The sequence below is a fragment of the Brachionichthys hirsutus genome, chromosome 2 (genome assembly GCF_040956055.1).
Source record: "Brachionichthys hirsutus isolate HB-005 chromosome 2, CSIRO-AGI_Bhir_v1, whole genome shotgun sequence".
Taxonomy (NCBI): Eukaryota; Metazoa; Chordata; class Actinopteri; order Lophiiformes; family Brachionichthyidae; genus Brachionichthys; species Brachionichthys hirsutus.
Genome location: NC_090898.1, coordinates 16,575,273 through 16,600,400, shown reverse-complemented (window position 1 = coordinate 16,600,400; position 25,128 = coordinate 16,575,273). Strand labels below are relative to the sequence as shown.

General features: G+C 46.3%; 4 protein-coding genes across 4 annotated transcripts; 1 reads left to right on the top strand and 3 right to left on the bottom strand.

Moving 5' to 3' along the window:
• Window positions 1-356: 356 nt before the first annotated feature.
• Window positions 357-8,019, bottom strand: ccnt1 (cyclin T1). Its single transcript, XM_068747265.1, has 9 exons — window positions 7,841-8,019; window positions 7,142-7,223; window positions 6,928-7,056; window positions 5,061-5,121; window positions 4,163-4,225; window positions 3,989-4,034; window positions 3,689-3,852; window positions 3,536-3,606; window positions 357-3,451 (listed from the first exon to the last, which is right to left on the bottom strand). The coding sequence occupies exons 1-9, from the start codon at window positions 8,011-8,013 to the stop codon at window positions 2,237-2,239; spliced, it is 2,004 nt and encodes a 667-aa protein (XP_068603366.1). The 5' UTR covers window positions 8,014-8,019; the 3' UTR covers window positions 357-2,236.
• Window positions 8,020-9,221: 1,202 nt separating this feature from the next.
• LOC137904526 (tubulin alpha-1A chain-like) lies at window positions 9,222-10,887 on the bottom strand. The gene is made up of 3 exons (XM_068748720.1): window positions 10,752-10,887; window positions 10,530-10,678; window positions 9,222-10,434 (listed from the first exon to the last, which is right to left on the bottom strand). Exons 1-3 carry the CDS (start codon window positions 10,870-10,872, stop codon window positions 9,454-9,456), a joined length of 1,251 nt encoding a protein of 416 aa, XP_068604821.1. The 5' UTR covers window positions 10,873-10,887; the 3' UTR covers window positions 9,222-9,453.
• Window positions 10,888-14,582: 3,695 nt separating this feature from the next.
• LOC137899063 (melanocyte protein PMEL-like) lies at window positions 14,583-19,715 on the bottom strand. Its single transcript, XM_068743074.1, has 12 exons — window positions 19,661-19,715; window positions 18,912-19,007; window positions 18,634-18,780; window positions 17,829-17,957; window positions 17,312-17,473; window positions 16,912-17,229; window positions 16,485-16,601; window positions 16,062-16,178; window positions 15,878-15,980; window positions 15,591-15,796; window positions 15,420-15,510; window positions 14,583-14,745 (listed from the first exon to the last, which is right to left on the bottom strand). The coding sequence occupies exons 1-12, from the start codon at window positions 19,713-19,715 to the stop codon at window positions 14,583-14,585; spliced, it is 1,704 nt and encodes a 567-aa protein (XP_068599175.1).
• A 1,940-nt stretch (window positions 19,716-21,655) lies between these two features.
• On the top strand, window positions 21,656-24,192 carry sarnp (SAP domain containing ribonucleoprotein). Its single transcript, XM_068747420.1, has 11 exons — window positions 21,656-21,709; window positions 22,278-22,377; window positions 22,533-22,576; window positions 22,658-22,725; window positions 22,939-22,990; window positions 23,089-23,162; window positions 23,290-23,327; window positions 23,436-23,461; window positions 23,539-23,607; window positions 23,679-23,765; window positions 23,858-24,192. Exons 1-11 carry the CDS (start codon window positions 21,677-21,679, stop codon window positions 23,897-23,899), a joined length of 633 nt encoding a protein of 210 aa, XP_068603521.1. The 5' UTR covers window positions 21,656-21,676; the 3' UTR covers window positions 23,900-24,192.
• Window positions 24,193-25,128: the final 936 nt, after the last annotated feature.

Below are 25,128 nucleotides of genomic sequence, written 5' to 3'. Positions count from 1 at the left end.
CCCCTCAGACCTCTGATTGGGCAAGGTTTAGGGCATTTCATTGGCTAATCAAGTTGCTACTTCTCCAGTCAAGGCAGCGAAAAAGAAAGTTTGACGAGTGACGCATCAAACACGTAATTTGTTTTCTTAAATGGAGATTTTTTAAATTATTATTTTCACTATACATCTTAATTTTCCTGTAGATATAAATGGTTGCCGCTGGTATGCGTTATGTATATGCGTAATTTAGAGCCTACGCTATCTTGCATAGTGCTTCTTATTAAAACATTTGATTGGCTAGTTCATCCATCTGACGTAGACTCCAACCCGGATATAGAAAACAAGCAATCAAACGTTTTCTTAAAATATTTATTGACTTTGAGAATAAAGCGACCACATTATATCAAAAGAGAACAGTGTCCACATAAGTTTCTAACTGAAAACACAAAACCTCGCCATGTTTTTACTTTCGGACGTGAGCGCCACCAGGACGTCAACAGACGCATTAAAGAAACGTGATTTTGCATTGAAAGTTATTTCTATTTCCTTCACTTAAAGGTTTGACTTGAAATGTGTTGTTTTATATTGATTTTTCACAGCATAAAAAAATTGCCAAAATCAAAAAACGACAATATGCATTATATATAATAGTTATCTTGAGACTTTGCGTCGTAAACAGGCCGTCTGAGATGAATATTCAGTGCATTTACCATTTCTGTCACAGCCAGCAGCTGAATAACCAACAAAACCTCTCGAGCCCGAGCAACTCAACTCAAGCTCTGCATTATAAATGAATCTGTATTTTACAATTAATCTGTAATTTATTTTAAAACCTTACCGTAAACCACAGAATAATAAAAATCAGGGAAAGAGCAGTGTTTATTTTCAAAACCATATATAGCTCAATATGAATTACATGCGACACAATTCTTTAGTCCACTGAAAGCCAAATTCATAATTTAAGTCAGAGTAGAGGTATGTTGATCGCTTGTTTGAAGTGTATGATACAGAATCTGAGGATACGTGTAAACATTTGTGACGTATCGCACACATACTGTGCCCGGATTACAAACTGAAAGGTGCAGCTTTAACGTAATAAAGGTAGACTGGCTCGTGTTGCCAGGCTACGACAAATTTACACACAAAAAAGCCCCAAAGAAAACGCAGCAACAAAAGACAGGACAGACGGATGAAACCCACAGATGGTATTAGGTAGGTCTCGGATATTTTGAATACTTTATTGTATACTGTGCTCCATAATGTCATCAGAGTGGACGAGCAGGGAAATGCGTTTTCTTATGGCAGTTTCAGGGTGACAGAGAAAGCGACAATCGAATGTCAAGATAAAAATATTTTGGCAATTCCTTCATTGTGACACAAGCAGGCTGAGAACTCCATGATGATCCGGATTAATCCGTGTTACGACCTCTGCGTTAGTGTGAGCATGGGACAAACAACCGGGAATACTTTACAACCATTTAAAACAATGACTGCAAGACTCAAAACCTAGAAACAAAAAGGAAAAGCTTCGTTAAGTTACATCCTTTTTTGTAGTTTTTTTCTATAACAAAAGCTTAAAAAATATTTTTTGTTTCTTTCAAACAGTTTACACTCTTTTTACAAGTTTACCAATAATGCATAAAATAAACAGGAACACGTGAGGGGGGGGGGGGGGGGGTCATCTAAAGTTTTTCCATTATGGTAATCAAAAGATAATGACAAAAACTATAAACACACACACATATATATATGTGTGTATTTATCATATATACATTTGTGTGTATATATTAAAAAGAGATGAACATGCTCTGTCAGTCTGTACAGTCTGGAAGTTCTATCTCCCTGCATAAAAAGAATATTAAAGGAAAACTTTAAAAAGGTATAAAATGAGACCACGGTTGTTTTTAAAGCATTCAATAAATAACATACTATAAAACATTGTAAAAAAAAAAAAGACAGCGGTTCGTTTCTGCATGTTTTAAAGACGAGGACTTCCTCTAAAACAGTGACGGTAAACTATCATCACATTTTAAGCAGAAAGGTGGAACCGGAGACACTTTTCTGGGTTCTGCCCTCACATTTTAGAGCCTCTCTTTATTGCCACGTGTGAAATGTAAAAAATAATTTGAATAATTTGAAGCCGCCTCCCCTCTACATTCCGCTGCCGCCACACGGACGTCTATAAAATGCTGGGCGAGTTAAAATTACAACACTTTATTGTAACAACGCGGATGTTATCTGTCTCCTGATCAATAACTCATTTGGGTAACGGCGGCAGAGTGGGAGGCGGTTCTGAAGGCAGAGGAGGGGGTCTGGAAGTCGTCCCTCTGGACCCGCCGCTGTACCGGAAGTCTCCATACTGGGATCTGTAGTCAAACATGGACGGCTGGGACGGCTGGACCCCCTGCGCACTCAGGAGGGAGTTTAGCATTTCAAAGGTGTCCTGGTACTCGTTGGACTGCCCCCCCCCGGCAGCACCGTGCCCATTAGTGTCGGTTTTGTCACCTTTGGAGTGGGAATAGCTCCCCTGGTGGTGGGGAAGGCTCAGGGAGGGAAGAAGGTCTGGACCATGTCCCAAAGTCTGCCCAGAGGAGGACAGGGACGGTAGCTGGTAGGGGTTCCTAGAGGACTTGCTGGCCTTGGGGGCCGGGTGGGCGCCCGCTGTGGGCTCTTGGGAGTGCGTCCTCTTACGTGAGGAAGACGAGGATGAGGAGCTCAGGACCTTTTTGCTGCCCCCTGCTGCCCCGGAGCCGGCGCAGTGTTTGTGTGAGGAGAGCGCCGCCCCGCTGGAGGACGAGTGGTGGTGGTTGGAGCGCTCCCTGTGCTTGTCCCTGCGCTTGCCCTCCTCTCCTGAACCCCCCCTTTGCTTCTCAGGCACTCGTATTCTGACTTTGATGTCCTGGTCCTGACCCCGCCCACTTCCTCCTCCTCCTCCAGCGAGTGGGAAGCGTATCTTCAGAGAGCCCCTGTCGTGCCTCTCCTTCTCCAGGGGGATTTTCAGAATGATCGGCGAGGGATTGGCCGTATCGGAGTAGGAGGAGCCGGACTGCTGCTTCCTCTGCTGCTGACCAATGAGAGCCTGCGCTGCGTTAGCGTAGTCCCTCTTCACGCTGGCCTCCATGTTCTCCAGCTTCCTTTTCTGGGCCGCCAGGACATCGGCGTTTTTGGCCCGGTACTCGCTCAATGAGACCTTGGCCGGGGCGTGAACCTCGTTGCTCCCCGGCTGCTGCTGCTGCTGCTCGGCCACACCTGGACCTTTTCCACTCCAGGTGTGCGCGCTGCCACACGCACTCCTGTCTTTGTCACCCCCGGAGGAGGAGGAGCAGGCCGAAGGTGGAGCCGAGAGGCTCATCAGGCCCGCCACGGTGCTCTCGGACGACGCCATCGAGATCATGCTCATCATGGTGTCCCTCTGGTCATCGTCCTCGTCCTCCTGGACCTTTGGCTTGGCCTTTGGCGTCTGACCTCCGGCCTGGGAGACGACATCACAAGCGTCTCAGCACAGCGTTACTGTTACGATGCTCGGGCCGTAGCCGGGACACCTAAAACACGCTACCTTCCAGTTGCGGATCCGTTTCAACCGGCTGGGCGTTTTCTCCAGGATCTGCAGGAACTCGTGCGTCAGCTCTAAAACAAATCGGCGGAAGATCGGTGAAACCGTTTGAAGGCTCAACATTTGCTCATTTCTTTTCGACACCGTTGGACGTACCGTCCAGCAGCTCCAAGGTAACCGTGGGATCAACGTATTCCCACCAGTGCTTGCCGTCTGTGGACACGGGGATCTCCCAGTTGGACCATTTGCACGCCAGGTGGATGCACACGCAGGCCACGACCGGGGGACTGTACTGCAGGCAGAACGTGGTCAGGTGGAGACTACGTGGCAGGTCGGGTCCCAGGCACACAAAAAACACACACGGGGAGAGAGAGCACACATTCAGGATACTGAGTCGCACCGAGTCGGGGCGGCTCCACGCACTCGCCGGGTCGTTATGCTAAACAGCGAAAATACCTGTTGGTGGCCATGAAGTACGATGTTTGAGCCAAGTCCTTACTGGCTGGAACAACAACAGAACAAAAACACACACTTAAAACCTGCTAATTAACAAAGTCAGCAGCAGCCGACAAATGCTCACAAGCAACGACGCAGAAGCCCCCGAGAGAAAAGCGAAGAGTCGAGGCTCACCTCTGACCAGCTGAGTGCACTTGACAACGTGAGTGTGTGGATGGTCAATGGTGATTTCAAAAGCTGTAAATATAGAAGAAAAGAAAGATGGGGGGGGGGGGGGGGTAACGGTTAATTCCTGTGAGAGGAAACGTACCATTCAGTAGAAAATACTAAGAAAAGTTTCTTCCATCAACATGTTGGATTTGAAAAGAAAAGAAAAACATGGGTGTAATAAACTCTTTATTATGTCTCCTGATGGTGTAATAAACTCTTTATTACGTCTCCTGATGGTGTAATAAACTCTTTATTACGTCTCCTGATGGTGTAATAAACTCTTTACCTGCTCCCTGCTCTCACTGCAGATCTGCAAACATCACATTCCAAGGAGCTTCCTGTCTCACCTCATCTGTTAGTCTGTCCATCACCATGGCAACTAAAAGGGGCTCAGAGCTGATCCCTGGTGCATCCCACCTCTACACTAAACTCCCCTGTTACTCCTAATGCACACTTCACTGCTGTCCTGCATGTCCTGAACTACTCTGACATACTTATCTGCCACTCCAGACGTCCTCATGCAGTACCACAGTACCTCATACAGTACTCCAGTACCTCATGCAGTACCACAGTTCCTCTCTCACCCTGTCCTAGGCTTTCTCTAGATCTACAAAGACACAATGCAGCTCCTTCTGACCTTCGCTGTACTTTTCTAAATGCAATTATTTGTGACGATGATTCGAACAAACGACTGAAAAATAATCAGGACACAAAAAGAGGGATGTAAAACTCAAATAGATAGAAGGACAAATCAAACATGAAGAATGACCGTTTGTTCCTCTGAAAAGTTCAATACAATTTGTGAAATCACATTTGTGTTTGGAGGGAAGGCGAGCTGCCCAGTTCTTACTTCCCAACTTACCCAAGGTCTGGAGTATTATGCTCTCAAGAATGACCAGGTCTTGGGCTTGTTGCAGATAGGCCTGGGGTTGAGAGGACAGGCACGTTACTCACTGGGAGGCCTCTCTGCCTTCCTCCAATACCAAACTCACCCTTCAATCGGGGCTGAGCAAGCCTCGCTGCTAGCAGCTGAAGCTACACACGCTGCGTTTTCACCGCATGACATGGCTCAGCGCTACGCTAACATCGTCCAGGTGTGTTCCGACACGCCTGCGTAGGTCGAGCTAAATCACGAAGAGCGATAACGAAGTGAAGAAGCCTCTTTGACGCGAGGCGAAACGTCTCCGACCAAGTCCAGTTGATTCTTCGTGGTTTTCGGTTACTTCTCTCCATTTTGTTTTCTACTGCAGATAGTCAGCGCAGTACAAAGTCAAAAATTCTGAGTGGACTGCCGCAGCAACATGCGGAATTGCCTTGACATCATCATCAATGTAACACAAACGAAGGACACGCAAAGCGAGGATACAAAAGGGACGAAACATTGGGAGAGTCCTGCTTTATAACGCAGATCAGACGATCCCCTCGGCAACCAAAGGTCCCATTCATGCAGCCGGCTCTCTCTTGTATCTCAAGATCCTCCACGGACGTTACAAAGGTGGAGGTCTTTCAACACAGAGATCAGCCAACGCCCCCCAAGATGACCCTTTTCCGTGAACGCCATGTCAGCATGTTTTTAAAAAGCACCACGGTGCTCCGCACACAAAACAGCCACAAATGTCCCACCTAAAAGCAGATCATTAAGGCCATCAAAAATATATCTGCTTTATAAAATGCGTACAATTAATCCAGAACCGCAAGTAGACGACAAGATGGCCTTAAACAGCTTTGATTTCCACGTGGCACTCGGACAGACAACGATCCCGGGACCCGTGGCTCCTCCCATCACACCGTCACAGCATTTAGACAGAACGTCAGTGGTTCTTGTGTCACTCACAACCTGGAGCTTTAAACAGCAACGCGTGGCAGTTTCCTCAAAAGGCATTAAGAGCTTAGAAGAAATGTGATAAAAAAAGTTTGCTGATTTGGGAGTCAGTAAAAGAAATCCTTAATCTCTGAGCAGAGGTTAAGATCCATCAACACACAACAACTTCAATTAAACGATCACTTATAAATCACCGATTGCTGAAACTTGGTTTGCTTGCTATACATTACGTGTGAGACAACACGCCAGCGTTGGGCTGTCATCGGGTTAATGGGAGGGTCCTGTAAAAAGGGCTATCGGTCTGCAGCGCCTCGGGTTGGGTTCACACCTTAGACACTCGGATTAAACTAATGCATAAGAATAAGGAATGTTTCCCGAACACAGAACTGTTCCGAAGCAGTTTTCAATCATGATTGTGGCTTGAACTTTGATACAAGATGCAGTGTGAGGAAGTGAAAGCGCCCTCTGAAGACCCGACCGTCAGCAAGAGGCGTGGCAACATCGATGGCGATCGCCCAGGGGGCGTGTCCCTCTCACCCAGTGCAATATAACGAAGATAGGCCCAGAATTGTTCGGACTAGGTTCACGTTGAGGACGACGCTACAAACAGTCCCCAGAATTCCGTTTGTCTGCAAGATCTCAATAAATGCGCATCGTGAAACCGGATCAGCGCAACTCGACAGTTCAGTGCACGACACACGAGCACGAGCAGCAAAAATGGAAAATCATACGGAGCGAGCAGAAGCCAAGCCATGTCATGTAGAGGTAACGCATCACAAGTGCAGTTTTAGAACTACCAGACCTCACACAACCTCAACGATTGAAAACTCAAAACCACCCTCTGAGGCAAACGCAGGAAGAAAACCCACATTGGGGAGGGGGGGGGGGGGTGATTTTCAATACTTACATCACTGCGTACATCTGGAGACGGGTCCTGAGGATTCAAACACGCATGGGCCACCTTGATAACATGTTCCAGCTTCCGGGGCTGCTCCTCAACCTTCGCAGCGAGGAAGAGTGCGGCCGGTGAAATAACCTGATGAAGGTAAACCAAAATAAGTCCACAAGCTGACCGACACAAACGCAGTCAAGATAACAGTTAAAAAAACATAAATACTTACATTTCTGTGAAATCTAGTGAAGGACTGGACCATGTAGAACCGATGCATGTACACAATGGCTGTATTTATCGTAAGCTGGGATCTGGAACACGATTATTAAGGACAACGCAGAGACCAGACACAAGATCGAAACACCTGCTTTAATTCTACGTAATAAATAAAACTATTCCGTAATCCTTAATAGTCCAACTAAGGAGGTTTAATTTAGCTATTTAGCCTTCAACACAAAACAACAGATACAAGCCCCGTTAGCCCCACATGCAGAGGTTAACCGGAAGAGCACATCTCGATACCGCACATAAAACGCTTAAGTTTTAAGATATAAAACTCTGACTTGTCAAGTCATTTAAACGAGAAGTCGAAGCTATATTGCTCCCCTCAAAGTATTTTCATTGCTAACATTGCGGCTGCAGGAAGAGTTCAAGCTAATGCTAACGTCGCGATGGCCGACCGGCCACACAGGCCTTTACGGCCTCGGTTTAGCCTAGAACGCCGCTCATTAGCCTCCCCACGTCGACGCGGTCACACATTACCCCACGGAACGGACCGCAAACACGAACAAAAAGTGAACATTCAAACCGGGCATAAACACAAACAGCCGTGTTCCCGGTCGAACCGGCTTATCGAAGAGCTAAAGTTAGCCGGCTAGCAAGCTAATTTCGGCTAGGTCGGCACAAGCCGTATCTCGACAAAAGATACACATTGAGCCGCTGCCCCATGTCCTGCAGCAGGTTCGCCGCTTGCTGCCTGTAGGAGAGCTCCTTGTCGGGATCAAGTCCGGCTCGTCGGGATGGGTTGTTGTCGATCTGCGGTCGCGTGTAGTACCATTTGTTATTACTGCTAGCAGGGAGAGAACGAAACGAAGCCGCCATCACTGAGAAAGACGAGAGTTTAAAATCTCTGCGCGTCACAGGAACCTACGTCACGACGCCTGGGCGCAATGGTGTGATTCCACCGGTGACCAGGTGATGGCGCCCCAACCGCAAAACATTTCGTTTCTTTCGAAAAAACAATGTCGTACCATCATATTGAAAATTCTGCTAAAAGCTTCTCAACTTTGCAGTCAATAAACTTTTTAAATCTATTTTTCTTACAATTTATTCAGATCATGTATTTAAGTCACTAATAACTGAGTATTCTCAGAGAGAATCAAGACCACCATGGCAGGACCGCTTGGGGGAGGCCCATGAAAGGAAGAGGACCAAATAACGAAAATTTAAAAAAAGATACATATAAATAACAAAAAAACAAACAAAAAAAAACAGTTAATATAAATTAACAAATATAAAACAAGATTCAAAAATAAAAAATATATGTGGAAATAAATACGAAAATAAATATATAAATATAATTAAATATCAATCAATAAATAAAACCTCTGCTCTTTTTCATGCTGCAGGCGAAAAATGTCGCTTTTGTTTTTTATTCAAATGAGGGGGCGGTCTTAAGCGTGTCTTGGGTTGAACTGTTCTCCTATTGGTTGATCGACAACAACAACAAGTTAAGTCTCACGGCTTGCATGGCGGGCTCCGCCGACCTGCCCACCGTCACCAGAACTTGCGGCTTGAATATTTAGTTGCTCAACAACTTCACACAAGTCCCTGTAAACTCAGGACCCAGTAAACTATCAGCAACATCCCATAACGAGGTTGTAGCCATAGTTACCGCCACTGAGAGTCGTGTGGCGACTTCCTGTTGTGGCTGTTGCCAGGAGTCAATTTCTGCACCCACAAGCCAATCAACCAATAGGAGAGCAGTTCATCCCAAGACACACTTAAGACCGCCCCCTCATTTTTTCGTCTGCAGCATGAAAAACATTTGAGAGCAGAGCTTTTATTTATTTATTGATATTTAATTATATTTATATATTTATTTTATATATAATATTTGAATCTTGTTTTATATATTTTTTATTTATATTATTAACTGTTTTGTATTTATTTATGTATATATATTTATTTTCGTTTTTTCCCCATTTATATTTATTTTTAATTGTGGTAGTCCTCTGGTGTGTAGCAAAACGAATCGATCTAAACTTTAGATCGATTAGTCCATTAACAGATGAACACATTTTCAGGTTTGATGCGTTTTATTTGGACCTTCAGGAACGTTTCTCATTATTCGAACGAGGCATTTCAAAACATACATTTTCTTTGTAATGCTTGAACAAAAACAAACACTCAATTGAAATCCATTTCAATGTTTGGAATCATACATTAACAGGAAAAGGTTCATAATTAACAGACGACAAAATCTTCACGTCACAGATGATTTGGAACGGCTTCTGTTTCGCTAACGCCTTCGTGTTTAACTTAATACTCCTCTCCTTCCTCATCCCCCTCACCCTCGATGCTATCGACTCCAACCTCCTCGTAATCCTTCTCCAGAGCCGCCATGTCCTCCCTGGCCTCGGAGAACTCCCCCTCCTCCATGCCCTCGCCCACATACCAGTGGACGAAGGCACGCTTGGCGTACATCAGGTCGAACTTGTGGTCGAGGCGGGCCCAGGCCTCTGCGATGGCGGTGGTGTTGCTGAGCATGCACACGGCCCTCTGGACCTTGGCCAGGTCTCCGCCGGGCACCACCGTGGGCGGCTGGTAGTTGATGCCCACCTTAAAGCCGGTGGGGCACCAGTCCACAAACTGGATGGAGCGCTTGGTCTTGATGGTGGCGATGGCGGCGTTGACGTCTTTGGGCACCACGTCGCCGCGGTACAGCAGGCAGCAGGCCATGTACTTGCCGTGGCGAGGGTCGCACTTCACCATCTGATTGGCCGGCTCGAAGCAGGCGTTGGTGATCTCTGCCACTGAGAGCTGCTCGTGGTAGGCCTTCTCAGCAGAGATGACCGGGGCGTAGGTCGCCAGAGGGAAGTGGATGCGAGGATACGGCACCAGGTTGGTCTGGAACTCCGTCAGGTCAACGTTGAGGGCGCCGTCGAAACGGAGGGAGGCGGTGATGGAGGACACGATCTGACCGATCAGCCTGTTCAGGTTGGTGTAGCTGGGGCGGTCGATGTCCAGGTTCCTGCGGCAGATGTCGTAGATGGCCTCGTTGTCCACCATGAAGGCGCAGTCGGAGTGCTCCAGGGTGGTGTGGGTGGTCAGGATGGCGTTGTAGGGCTCCACCACGGCGGTGGACACCTGGGGGGCCGGGTAGATGGAGAACTCCAGCTTGGACTTCTTGCCGTAGTCCACGGAGAGACGCTCCATCAGCAGGGAGGTGAAACCGGAGCCGGTGCCGCCTCCGAAGCTGTGGAACACCAGGAAGCCCTGAAGGCCCGTGCACTGGTCAGCCTGAGGACGGAGGGGGGGGGGGGGACGGAGGGGGGGGGGATGATCACGCACGAGATATTCTGGAGCAAAACGGTTCCTGCTGACTAAACACACACCAGCTTACGGATCCGGTCCAAGACGATGTCGATGATCTCCTTGCCGATTGTGTAGTGTCCGCGGGCGTAGTTGTTGGCGGCGTCCTCCTTGCCTGTAATCAGCTGTTCTGGGTGGAAAAGCTGGCGGTAGGTCCCAGTGCGCACCTCGTCTACGAGGAGGAAAGCGCACGCTGCAACAACCGCAGTTTACAACAACCAACGGCCGCTGGAGAGAACACTCACCGATGACGGTGGGCTCCAGGTCCACAAAGACCGCCCGGGGGACGTGCTTTCCAGCCCCGGTCTCGCTGAAGAAGGTGTTGAAAGAGTCATCTCCTCCTCCGATGGTCTTGTCGCTGGGCATCTGTCCGTCCGGCTGGATCCCGTGCTCCAGACAGTACAGCTCCCAGCAGGCGTTTCCGATCTGGACGCCAGCCTGACCGACGTGGATGGAGATGCACTCACGCTGGGGCAGGAGAGAACAAAACGTCACGGGCTCATCCAGCCGGAGCCAATCGCTGCAATACAGTCAATGCATCCGCCCCCTATCGGAGGTGAGGAGTCGGTGCAGGAGGAGGCACCTCCCTGCACCCCCGCCCGGCGCTTTGTTCCGTGCACAATGACAACCCCTAACGAGCAGCGATGCTACGGGGCGGGGGACAGTACAATAACAGTCGGTATTTTACCGTGTTATTAATCTGATTATTTCTAATCTGATGAAAATCTTTTTTTTTTTTTCACTTTTCTGTCGTGTATCAATAACAACGAACGCAGTTACACCAGAAAATGTCCTAGCAAGAGATAAAAACACAAGTTATAGTTAGCATGTTTGTTCGGATCTCTCTCCATCCTCCATCCAACCATTGTTAGCCCTAAAACGTGACTATTTCCCGAAGTAAAAAGCTGCTCTTACCATGTCGGCACGACACGAAGAAAGAGGGGAAAGATGTCGGACGAGGAATCTTACAGCGCGACTGCTACAGGGTCGGTGTAAACTGTAATGGCACAAATTCGGATGGAGGGTTCTATTTATACGAGAGGAGTGGTCGCGCGACGCCTGCTCGACATCTATTGGTCGACGCCGTGTCAGTCTATCATTTGAAGCCATCCTATTGGGTGAGAGCGTCTCGCGCTCCTCCGACCGCCTCTCGAGCCCCACCCGCCTCCTTCCATCCTTCCGTGACCGTTACTCTGCTAGCTTGCTGCTGCTCATTGTAAAGAAAATGCTGCGTAATTTTCATTCTTCGTGCTGGTTTCAGACAGGCCTAGTCCGCCATTTTGAAAATAGATTGCGTGAGCTGATTAAAGTATAAATCAGTTTTAAATTGAAGCTTAGAAAGGACAAAACAGGGTAGTCTAGAGACAAAATGTTTCAATAAGTCATAAGTGGCTGTTTTTAAATGCCAGCAGGCCTCATAGTGGACTCATTGTGATCCATTTTAAAGCTCCTTGAGACAAATCGCACCACGATCCGGTACTGATGCTGCCTTCATCTGACATCCTGCCGCAAATGCAGCAACAATAAAATGTGTCTCCAGTTCATACAAAATGTCAGGAGCAGCTTGAAATCTCATTTCTGTTTTTGATGCTTAATAATCTTTGCTCCTCCGTGTAATTTGTCAAACATTTTCCATTTCATTTAAAAGCATCTTTGTTCACGTGTGATTTTATTTAAAGTATTCTCATCACAGTTTCAGTCTCAGCGAGATAAAAGAGGTCAAACTGCACCCTCACATGAAGAGGGACAGGCTGAGCCGCAGACGCCCAACCCCCCGCCATCCTCCAAGGATTTAGCGGTTGCTAGGAAACGAATAACGCAGTTGCCTGGATACAGCCTAGAATCCTCACAGAGCTGCTTTATCTCCTAGTCACGTGACCCATTTTAAACCTCCCGTGTGCCGAGCTTCTGCCGTTTCTTTTCCCAGAGACTTGCTGTCCTCTTACGAAACCAATGTTTAAAAAAAAAAAACATGTCGGGGTGACGGGCCGGGGCCTCCGGGGCCCCAGAGGGCTCCATGGAAACACACTACACCTCTTCCATTGTGCCACAGAAACGTGAGGTGGTTACGTTGCTGGATGTGCTTTTGGTGTCTGTCTTAAAAGTTCAATAAGAAAGACCATAAACTGCGCTCTAGTGGTCCCAGAGAAGAGCCCGGAAAACCCACAGGCCGTAAAGCAACCCGGTTGCTAACAGCAGAGGGAACGCCATGACAGCGGTCCCAGTGGGAGGAATAACTCCTCGGTGAATGTGGAGCAGCTGGGAATAACCCAGATTAAGATGAGTTCCATGGAGCAGCTCCTGAATCTGTGAAAGGACTTTATACCGTTTGGGAAATAATAGACTCATTAAAAGCAGTTCTTAGCTTGAAAACATTGTTTTTTTTACTTTAATGTCTCCCTTTATTTCCCGTTTTGCCTTTTCTCTCTGCTTGAATCTGGATGTTATCGAGCTTTTGCGCCTGTTTGCTACTGCCCTGCAAAGTAAGAGCCTGGAATAAGAGCAAAGTCTGTTTCTTCTCTCAGCCGCCCACTGATGATGATGATGATGATTTCAGGCTTTAGGTTGTGCAGATGCAACGATTGGGCCTCGTGTTTAGTAAGGGGCTCTCTGCAGCCTCTGAGGCATCACGGTAGCATCGCGCTAGAGCCGGTCCCCAGAGGGCCGCGGCCGGAATAGCATCCGGCGTAAAACGCTGCCAGAATGAAGCATGCAATCGACTATAAGGTTGATTTGCTGTGGCGACCCCGGAAGAGGAGGAAGAAGAAGACGAAGGGGACTCTGCCGTGACAGATGGGACATGCGCTTTGCTCGCTTTGCTGCTGGTGTCACGTTCCCTGTTTGAAGGAGGCAGTGCGGTCGCTTTCAATGGACCACGCCCGTCTCTCCAGCATTCTCATTCTCCCTCTCAGCTGCTCAGACACTCCCTGTCTCTCAGCTGCTGCAACGAGAGGAGGGAGGAGGAGGAGGACTGGAGTCGAGGGCGTTCCTCTCAAGAAATCCTGCTCTTTCATTGCCTGCAGCAAACGATGGAGCTCAAAGGGCGAGGATTTCGTGTGAATGCCGGAGCCAGAGTGTGACTTTCAAATCCTTCATTTCAAAACATTTTGTCATATGAAATGCAATTCAGGCAATTTCCATTCCTCAAACTGGCCAGAAGCAGAATCCATGTTAAACAGCAGAGACGGGCAGGCAAGAAGTCACGTGATCAACCCACACAGAATGACATCACTGACATGTGGGACAAAGACTGGCTGGACGCCATGCCGAGCCTCAGCAGCAAAATAGACGCCGGGATGGTCACTAATTAAGTGCTGGATCAATGCACCTATCAGCGATATGGAGATGAAGGGATGCATCCTGACAGGCTCATGTTTATGATATTTTAAAATCCCAATGATCCATTGTGCCATATTCTTGATTTTCCACGTTATATATATACATTTCATTTTTATTGAAAGATATTGCATGTCAAGTCAATACAAAGCAAGTTCGACCTGATGTACGCCAAGCGTGCCTTCGTCCACTGGTATGTGGGCGAGGGCACGGAGGAAGGGGAGTTCTCCGAGGCCAGGGAGGACATGGCGGCTCTGGAGAAGGATTACGAGGAGGTTGGAGTCGATAGCATCGAGGGTGAGGGGGATGAGGAAGGAGAGGAGTATTAAGTTAAACACGAAGGCGTTAGCGAAACAGAAAACAATTGTAATGTTTTGAATGCATTCCAAAAAGTCTCTGATCAGTGTGGCTCCGTTCCAAATAAAACTCCTGTGACGTGCAGATTTGGTTGTCTGTTAATTAAGGGGATTATTATTATATATACAAGGAAAACAGGAAGGGAACTACAGAAGTGTTTGGAGTAAACTTTATTGGAAACAAACACAAATTCATCTTTTCCTAATGAAAGCATGACACTTCAAGTCGGTAAAAAAAAGAGTGCATCTTCTATGATTCCAGGACATGTTCGATTCACATTCATCCATTTTTCATTTCGGAAATGTTTAGAAAAAAGTATAAAAAAGGACCTTCCAGGGTTGAATAGCCTGCAAATGTGACGTTTGGTTTTATATTTGGAGGCATCAGACCGGCTTGTCCTGCAGCAGAGGGCCGTCGTCCACGGCCCCCCGTCTGTTCAGAAGGTTCCAGAACAGAGAGGCCCCAGAGCAGCCGGGAGCCCGGCCAGGCTGGGGGCCTGCAGACGCTGTCGTGTCGTCCTTCAGGGGACGGTAGGACTGAAGGCGGCTGTTGGGTAGAATGCAGACGGGTTGAGAATGTTTGGTTGAGGAGGTTAAACACTCGCAGGAAATGATCCACATGGGAGCGATCGATTGTTTATCGGGCTGTGTCTCTGCAGAATCCGGTGGTCTGGATCCTGTCATGGAATCTCAGACGAGTCTAGACTAGCATAGCTACGTTGAACTGGCTTAGATCATATTTATCTGATAGATTCAGTTTGATAAATCTTCTACATACACTGAAGTTAAATATGGTGTTCCGCAGGGTTCGGTGCTTGGACCTATTTTATTCACGCTATATATGCTTCCCTTAGGTAACATTATTAAGAAAGACAGCACAAATGTCCACTGCTATGCAGACGATACACAATTAGTGTCAGTTCAGCCAGAGAAAGTCGATCAGTTGGTTAGACTTCAGACGTGCCTTAAGGACATTAACTCCTGGATGACCAACAACTTCCTGTTATTAAAGTGAAATAAAACTGAGGTTCCAGTTCTTGGGCCAAAACATCTCAGAAATGTTTGTTCTAGTGTTGTAGTTGAACTAGATGGCGTCTGTCGGGTTCTGTTTTTCCCTGCTACTCCTGTAACGTGCCTTGAGATGACTTTCTGTTGTGATCTGGCGCTATATAAATAACATTGAATTGAATATGTCCCAAAGTAGAATGGTACAATTCCTACTTGTAAGAATATGCCACCGTTCCCAGGGCTACAACGAGCAGCAGGACTCCCAACACCGTAGCAACGCTTCCAGGAGAGGAAATCCCTGGGCCTGAAACAGAGAACCCAGAATCAGGATGCAGTCCAGGAAACACTTCATGTGGATTGTTGTTAGGTGGCGACGCTGCGTACCCATGGTAACCTTGACTTTAGCGCTGGTGGCGGCCAAGCTGACGTCATTTGCCAGTGACACGTTGATGCAGTAGACGCCGGAGTGGTTGAAGAAGTTGCGTAGAACCAGCTGGCACTGGTTGGAGGGCGCCACCATGTTGCACGTGGTGTGAATCGGCCTGAAGCACTCTGCGTCCAGAATCACGCTGCACACCTCCTTAGGAAGGCTGCTTAGAGAGGCGACGCTCCGGTGAGCAAAAGATTCAAAGGGAATAAAGGCTCGGGGGAGAAGCAGCAGGAAGGTTTACCTTCCCTGGCACGTAACGGTGATGTCCAACACATTCCTGTCCATTTCAGGCGTCGCCGTCACAACATTGTCCATGTGGACGATCGCCACCTTCTCGATTCCCTCTAAAAACCCAGAGGGGAGGAGACGGTCGCTTGGGAATACACGTCACATCTGGATGAGCGAGGCCCAAATAGCAAACTCACCAAACACCTCGATGCCGGCACTGAAGGACCCGTAACGATAAATCACACAGTCGTCGTCCGAGGGGTCGTCTTCAACTGTCCTCTTAGCCCGGCCCGTCAGCGCCGCCGGTCGCCTCACTGCTGAGAATAACCGGAGTTAACCGGAGTTAAAACCAACCGGTCGAAGCGCATCCTCTCCTTTTGCTGTGTTAGCCATGTGGCTAGCGTGTAACGTCCTCATCAGCCGTTGAGTGTAAGTGAACTGCACCAACAGAAAATCAGACGAGGAAACTGGAAGCCAGGCGACGGACCAGGATCTACTTTTCGGTCGGGTACGCCTGGTTCACGTTCTGGTGGCGCTTCTCCAACATTTCCATCACATTTAACGTTGAGGAATCCGGTTGATGCTGCGATCAGGCTCGTGGACCTCGATCTGAGGCTCACCTTCAGGAGGCAGGTCCCCGCCGATGGAGGAGAGAGGACCGGCCGCGGTGGCAACCAAACGAACCATGCTGACGTTCAGACCGGTTGCCATGGTGGAAACCAGTCCGGGAGATTTAACTGGCACGGAGAGAACTCAGCTTAGATGTATGCATGAGGAGCTGAGGTACATGAGCTAGTTTGATGAGAGGATCAATAGCGTTCTGATATTCAGTAAACTGCTGGTTAGCTTAGCTTAGCATAAACAGGAAGGTGGAATTCTGGCCAGGTATTTCCTGGAGTCTTTGCTACCTGATAGCTAGTATCCATTCAGTTTATTCTACATCTTTTTTGTTGCTTTATTTAAACTGCGGCACATAAAATATCCCAGAAACGCATCCCCCCCGCCCCCTCCTCCATCCTCCTGGGAACTGCAGCATTGTGTCCTCACCTGTCGCGGGCCTGGGGGCCTCGGTGGTGGCCTCAGCCGGTGGGCCACAGGCCTTGTCCGGGATGACCGCCTGGATCACCACCCGAGGCTTGAATGAGCCCGAGTCGACGTAGGTGTGAGTCACAGTCAGCTCCCTGGATATGAGGGCTCCGCTTTCGTCGCCAAACTCCCAGTTGAAGGTGATGTCTGCGCCGCCGAGGTAGTCGCTGGGGTCGTGCAGCGTGACGGTGAAGGCGATCGCTCTGTTCCGGATGAAGCGCATGTCTCCGGCCACGATGTCGTTCACCTGGTCCAGGGAGACAGCGAAGGGGATTTGATCTGTCGAGATAAATATAAGAAAAAGAGAATATCTACGAAACCGGGGATTTCTCTCGATTTCCAACGAGAGTCTGCGACTCACCGGTGATGGAGAACTGAGAGGAGGCATATCCCAGCGGAATGAACTTCTCCTTGCTCCGGTAGTGGTAGATAACCACGTCCATGGCGTAGGAGCCCAGCGGGACGTCATCCGTGCTGACCGTCAGGGAGGAGGAGGAGCCATCTGCCACCTGCCAGTACCGACCTGCCAGGTAGAAGTATTTTATCAGTATTTATCAGCTTTATTAAGAAATATGGAATAAGAGGAAGATATACAGTACACACAGAAGGGAGTTAAAAACGCAGCCCAAACTTTTGTCTAATTTAACATTGTTTTAAAAATGTATCATTAACATATTATCGGTTGTGGTGACACAACTACGTGAGTTATAATAAAAACAATAATTAGTTTGATGCTAATTATTATACATGCACACACTGAGGATAAAACGTTATAATCAGATCACATGACGAGGCTCCTGTGCGATCCCTCCTGGGTCATGCTGAGGTCACAGCGGAAACCCTGTTGCCATGGACACCAGGGACGACGTCCCACTCACCCCAGGCCTTCCAGACAAACACATAGCTCGGCTTCTTGTCCTGCTCAACCGGCGTCCCATCAGGAAACACCGCCGCCCAGTCCGTGTTCTGGGTCGGGTACACCGGCTCAGACTCCCGGTAGCCTGTTCCTGTGACAAGAAATCCAAACGGGGCTAAAGCCTTTTAGTAACATGCTAACGCTAATAGCCTAACAAGTACACGATGACATACACAACCTCTGTATAGCATGTTAGCGTGCTAGTTCTTCTTCACTATCAGTAATATAGCCCGTTAGCATGACATGCTAAACTGCGCTATCCATCAAGCCGGGCGATGATGGCGCTAGCTAGCTCATTATAGTAACACGTAACAAGCTGTTATTATAGGTGAATGTCAGGCCTCGTTTATTTATGTTGATAAATATGTTTTATTAAGAAATTAAATGCTTAAATAGAAACTCACTTCTATTATTTACGGACGTAAACGTTAAAACAGTTCAGGCAAGATGAAATGTAACAGCGCCCCCTGCTGCCCCGGCTGTCAACTGGTGTAATTTAGATTATTTAAAAAATAAACACATCTTAAAGTCAGATAAAACACCATTAAATGATTATTCTCAGGAGTAAAACATTGAGTGACAATGACAATTTAAAGTCCTAATGAGACCCTTAGATTATATTTCAAGGATGGTTTTTATTACATGAAAAGGTTGAGTGGATGTGAGAAGAGAATAAAACGTTATCTTATATTGAACTATTGCTGAAGCACGTTACAGTAACGGGTCTATTGTGAAGGGTGTGTGTCTGTCTGCACATGTTGTGCTACCATTGATCACGCAGTCTTCAGTCCAAACAACGTCTCCATCGGGACGCTCTCTTTGGCGATGTGGGAACTCCAGGTCGATGGTGAACGTCACTTTGGCTCCAGTCAGAGTCGGTGAGTCGTTCCCAACGTTGAAAATCATTCTCCCCCCTGGATGAAGGGGCGGGGAAACGCGGAGCAATGGGGACAAACGTTTTCAGAGGAAGTTCGATTTTCTCCCGCAATAGCTACCAAAGATATGAATCCTATTGAGGGATTATATGAATGATGTGAAGAAGTACCTTTCCACGAGTCTTGGAACCGCGGGTCTCCATCTTTCCAGATTGGGTACATCTTATTGTTCCATGATGGATAGCGAATAAAACGGTTTTTGGGCTCTGCAATATGAAACATTAGCAAATGGCATTGAACACAACAGAACATATTTTAAAATCCTTCTAATTTTGTGCTTATTATTAATATGGTGTAAATTGTCCAGCTAATATCAGTGAAATAAAACAAATCAATCCTTAATCTAGCGAGATTTTACATCACTTGGGTATATAAAAAAGTAATCTATTGGGAATAAAGAGTTCAGTGAAACACAATAATTTAGGTTTAAATCCGTTTTTAGTTAAATTAAAAAGTTTAGTTTTATTCTCAACCCAATTCCTTTGTCCCTTCGATCCTTTCCACCTGACACTCAGCTGAGCGTTTATCACAGTTCAACCAGGTGACTTTTAAATTAGGATTCGAGATGAGAATCAGAATTTGAGCGTGATTATGAATTCATCTTGCATTCCAGAATAATCTTGCTCCATATTGACCTCAGGGTTCAAATCTTTGCTGTTTCAACGATGGTTTTATTTGTGTCACTGCGTACGTGGATCGATGTCAGCGATGCAGAGTCAGACAGACCTGACCATTTTTTTAAATGTATCCTTTAAATTAAGAATCAAAGGATTAAACGAGTCAGGTCCGATTCTTGGTGGCTGAGTAGAGCGTTCCTGTTGAAATGACATGTAGTGTAAAAGTGATTCTCTCTACTCACTCGCTGCAGCGTGTGAAACTCCAGCCAGCAGCACCAGCAGCAGGACGCCCCGCATCGTCCCAGCGCCTCCTCTCGATGGACTGGCCCTCCTCGGAGCGCCAGGAGACCCAGGAAGAGGCTTTATAAGCTGCTGGCCGTGGGAGGAAGCCCCCCTTCCTGATGAAGCCCCGCAGACGGACCCTCCTCCGGCTGTGATTCGTGCATTTACAACAAGAACCCATTTTGGGGATTACAGCAGAGAAAGAACGACATAATCACATAACAAAGGCAAAAGGGATCACGAGTCAGGCTCGAGTGCACGAATCGAACAAAAGACTTTCCAGCGTACAACTCAAATATGAATCTGATTAAGCAGTGATTTACATATAGTTTAATGCAATTAGGATATTTACACAAACCATGACATACATTATTTTAAGTTTACACCACATTTGTGCCACTATGCATCTCACGGCTGTCAGTAGTTTGTAGGTTTATTTGAAATAAATGATGAGCTTGCATGGTGCACTATTATACATTAAGTTTGCATGCATCCATCAAGTTGATCAATTCATTTCATTTTTACAAGATAAAACAAATAAATCGTGCTTATAATTTGACTTTATGAAGTAATAATTAACAATATTTTTTTCTGCAGAATTCTACTGCAATATTTCTGTACTTTTTTCCATATGTAACTTTATAAGTATCCAGGAATTGTGGTCCTGTATTAAGTATTTTTGCATATTATTACAAGCATGAATATTTTACAAAGTACAAGCATTGTGTAATAATATATTAATAAGACTTTATTAAAAATACTTTTTCCAAAAATTAAAATGAACTTAAAAACATATCAAAGCGATGAAAACATTTAGCTACCAATTTCGTAAAGAATGTGCTTTTTAATACAAAATAGTCTCATAAATGGCTACTAGAATCAGCATTTCTTGATTTACAGTAAAATTAACATTATTTATTATTATTTGCTGTCAATTTCTCTAAAATAAGTATGTAATATTCCAAAGATATTGATGAGCTCAAAATAGAGTTTATATATTTTTGATGATGTGATGAAATCTAATCCCTGATATCTTGCAGTGTCGCTGGAGTGGCTGCTGTGTGTGATTAGAACAGCAGGTCACTTCATCTGCAAGGAGTGACTGTGCTTTGGAAACCAAAATGGGAGGAATGTGACATTAATGAGGATTACTGAAGCACTTGTGACTCCCTAAATTCATCCGGCTTTGTCCCCCGAGGACCAAACGGAAATTTTGTCGAGCGATTTTTTGTTTCAATATCATATGCCAAGCTGTGACACCATTTAAACCTCTTTTTACACAATATCAGAATTCACAGCAAACCTTTTTAGACTTGTTTCATCTGCCGTTGCCATGGATCTCTCCTTGAATGAATGCATTTGTGACCCTTAATTTTTTTTTTTATATATATATCCATGCACACTGTGAGGCATGTTATTTTAGTGCAGTTGGCAAGATGTGTGCATCAAATAATATTTAAAAAAAACGAACAAGTCAAGCTTGCATGCAGTAGCACCAATATTAAGAAATACCGAAACGCCAAATTTCTGAATAGAATAGATTATAGACAGGAAGTATACTTTCTGGTGTGCTTCATGAAAGTAAAAAAAGCAACTAGCACAGAAAGGCGAAACAAAAAAAAATCACCTTTTCTCCAAAGAGCCATCAAATTAAAATCATAAATATAAACCTTAATACACCACAAACAGTATCTTACTATATGCAGAGTGATCAATCTTGTATTAAGAACTTATATCACGTAATATTTATAATAAATCACCACTATAAATCTTTGTTCGTGAATTTTCTTTCATTGTTAGCAGGCAATAAACAACTTGAAAATAGTATTTGTCCTTCTGTTTGTATTTCCAGACGCCTGCAGTTCGCCGATCTGTCCGGGTGGTGTCGCTGTGTAATAACGCCGCTTCAATGGGGATGTCCGGGTAGAAGAGCCTCTGCATTGTGATTGGAGGAAGTACTACGTCAACAACGCAAGATGGCCGAAGTAGTGGAGCTGCACAAGCTAAAGGTTGGTGGGAACATAAAAATGTATTTATTAGATGCGTTCGGTCATTTTACGGAGCGTTTTTGTTTCGTCTTGTAGCCGTCGTTAGTTCTAACAGCAGCGGACGGGCTCACGCGGTTCTTTTGGGTCCGCAGGACAATGGCGGCTGTTCCGGTTCGGAAGGATGCTAACCGGCGTAGCTTCACGTTGTTCGTTCCCCCGCGAATCGAACCTAGCTAGCCGCAGCGAGCTAAAAACGAACACGCGTTGTTAAAATCGATTAGCTCGACAGGCAGCTAATGGATACTTTAAATAAATGTTTTATTGATTTAAACTTTCACCGGAACTCGAAGTTTAAGCGAGCCGCACACATTTATGATCTCATTTAGAGGCTCCTTCGTGCCGACAGAGAACGCGAACGCGCTAGCGGGTTCTGGTGCTCGTAGCAACCGCCAAAATATTTATATCTTGTGCTGGTTTATTTTTGTGATTAAATTATTAGTCTCCAGTGAAAAACCTTTAATAGAACGGCAAAGTTAAAAAAGTGGTGCTTGTTGCATTTAACGTGTGTTTGGCTTCCTCCCGTGTGCAGCTTGCTGAACTGAGGCAGGAATGTGAGGCCCGAGGTCTGGACACCAAGGGGAACAAAGGGGACCTCATTGCCAGACTGCAGGCCTACATCGAGGAGCCCGGTGAGAGCGAGCCGCCGTGTTTCTGCGTGGGGTAGCTACGAGGGGCTGCGCCTCATTTCTCCTGCCTTCTCTGATTAAATTTGTGATCTGATCTGGCCTCCTCCTCTCTGCTTCCCTCTGGTGGGACATTTCTCATCTCGTAATCCGAACCGCAGACGAAGACGTGGATGTCGACGAGGTGCTGGCCGAGGATACGGAGGTAAGGGGACGATTTGCGTTTCACTTGCATTCTCGGCCCCCCGATGACACACACAGAGAGTTTTCTCTATCTTATTTTTAGGACTTCGCCAAAGAGGAAAGTGCCAACGATGTAAAAGCCAGCAAGGATCCCGAGCCTCCTGCTGAAATGTACGTCTGTCTCCATTTTAACTAACAAGGTCTGCCAGTTTGCTGTGTTCCAAACATCTCGTGATGTCGTTTTTAGTTTTCTTGAACCTACGACCGAGTTGTCTGAGATTCGCTCGTGAGATATCATGTAGAATGTCTGTGATTGGTCGTTCATTTTCACCATCGTGGCATCAATGTTGCCTCATTCCTCGTCTTTTCACGTTTTCCTTTCAGACCTGCAGAAAAGAAGGTGGTGAAAATATCTCCTCCGCCGTCTGCCAGCGAGGTCCGTGACATAATTAGGTGTTAATAAATAAACCGCTGACCCGAGCTCCTCTGAGCAGAACGTGTTCCTGCTCCTAAATGTCTCCTTCTGTTGAGCAGAGGCTTCAGAAGAGAGCGGAACGATTCAGCTTGCCTCCAACGGCTGAGAGCAAGAAGGCCATCCGTGCAGCGAGGTGAGGCGTCGCCGCTCTGGGACTATTTTAGAGGAACGTTCGGTTCTAAATGGGTTTTAACGTGGATTTAGATTTAAAAACGATCCGTGCTTTGCCATTTTGAAATGATTGTGATCTTTTGATTCAGGTTTGGCACCCCAGTGGAGGCTTCCAGTCCCTCTCCAGGTCTGTTGCTGCCGAGTCTTACTAATGTACTAATCCCCAGCATCCATCCAGACCGACGTAAACGTTTCCTCTCCGTTTCCTCTCCCACATCTTCATGTCACCAAACAGGCGCCGTAGCAAAGAGCAAACCTGCTGTAAGTGTGAAACGGTTTATTATTTCATTCCTCCGGCGAGGGATTGGAAAGGATGAGATTTTGTGTTTCTCTGCAAGGTGAACATCGATCAGCTGAAAAAGAGGGCAGAGCGATTTGGGATGAACGTTTCCTCCGTTTCACAGAAGGTGATTATCGGCCCGGGCGCACGCTGAAGTCGTCTCGGATCAACGTCGTTCACTTCTCCTTTGTTTTCCAGATTGAAGCGAATGAAAGGATGAAAAAACGGAAGGAGAGATTCGGGGCCGTAACGAGCTCGGGCTCAGCCGGTTCTGCCGATGTCGAGGTTCGTCTTTCGTACAGTTGCTTCCGTGTTTCATCACAGTGGATGAAATTACAGAGGATGAATTTTTTTGTGTTTTTTTTGCTTTTCTCCAGGCAAAGAAACTGAAGCGTGCGGAAAGATTTGGAATTGTGTGAATGATGTTTTAGATCTGTTGTTTTTGTAACGCGTCTTCACGAGGACGCAACAAATTTAGGATTCCTGCACATCAAAGGTATAATTAAATACACAAACATGAGTTCATTGTTTAAATTGTTTAGAAGTCATATCATCATCAATAAACAATCCTAACCATTTAAATGATTTATTTGTGTTTACGTTGTATTTAATTCTGCTTTTGATTCAACAGATGATGTTTGTTTTAGCGCACCGTTCTGTTTAACCATCTATTTTATAATGTTTTTGTGCTTTAAAATAAATTGTTCTCAATTTTTGGACGTCTGCGTCGTATGTTTTACTTCGGGACATCTTTGTTGCCTCCATCCAGAGCTGGTCGTAGAGAATAACCGACACGGACGATGTCTCGGGGAAGCTGAGCTCAGTGGATCGAATACACGAATGGACCTCGATGCTCTTGACAACGGGGTTGCCGTGTTTCCTGTCGCGGAATTCTTCCAATGCAAACCGTTAACGTCCCTCTTCAATGACCAGCCGCGACGCTTATTACACTGGTGATAACAAAAACATGCTAATTAGTTACAATACTATTTACATAACCCCCTTGATAAATCTTATAACCTGCAGGTGAAGCCATTGGGGCGTACATTTAAAACAAATCCTGATTACCGGGATACTTTATTCTCCTGAAGATTACTTCTCTGTTTTCTCTTTTTAAATAGACTCCCGGATCAAAACTTTGTGTTTCTCTTTGCGTCTCGTAGACAAATCTCGGACATAATATAAATATATAAACACATATTAAACTTCTTCTTGTCGCCACAGCAAATCAACCTTGGAGTTGATGGCGTGCTTAATTCTGGCAAAGTTCTCCCGCAACCGTCTGCACGTATCCGGGTCCGGGTTCGGGACCGGCTGCGTATGAACACTTTAATATTATTAAACACTTCCCGGAAATCGCTCTAACCCCGCCGGAACTAACAATAACAGTGATTTACCGGTAATGCTCCTATTTCCTAGCTTTTAAGGAGCACGTGAACTCACCACGCGTTCTGATTGGCTGCAGCTGTGGGCCAACCAGAATTCAGCGCCGCCTGAAGCCCGAAGACGAAGCGGAAGCTGCGAGCTGTCGCCACCCGGACGGAAACGGTTCACCTCCAGCCTCCAGGACGGCGAGAATGACGCTTAGCTGACCGGAAAACGGATTAAATTCATATTTTAATAAGTACCGGTGACGTCATTCTGTTGA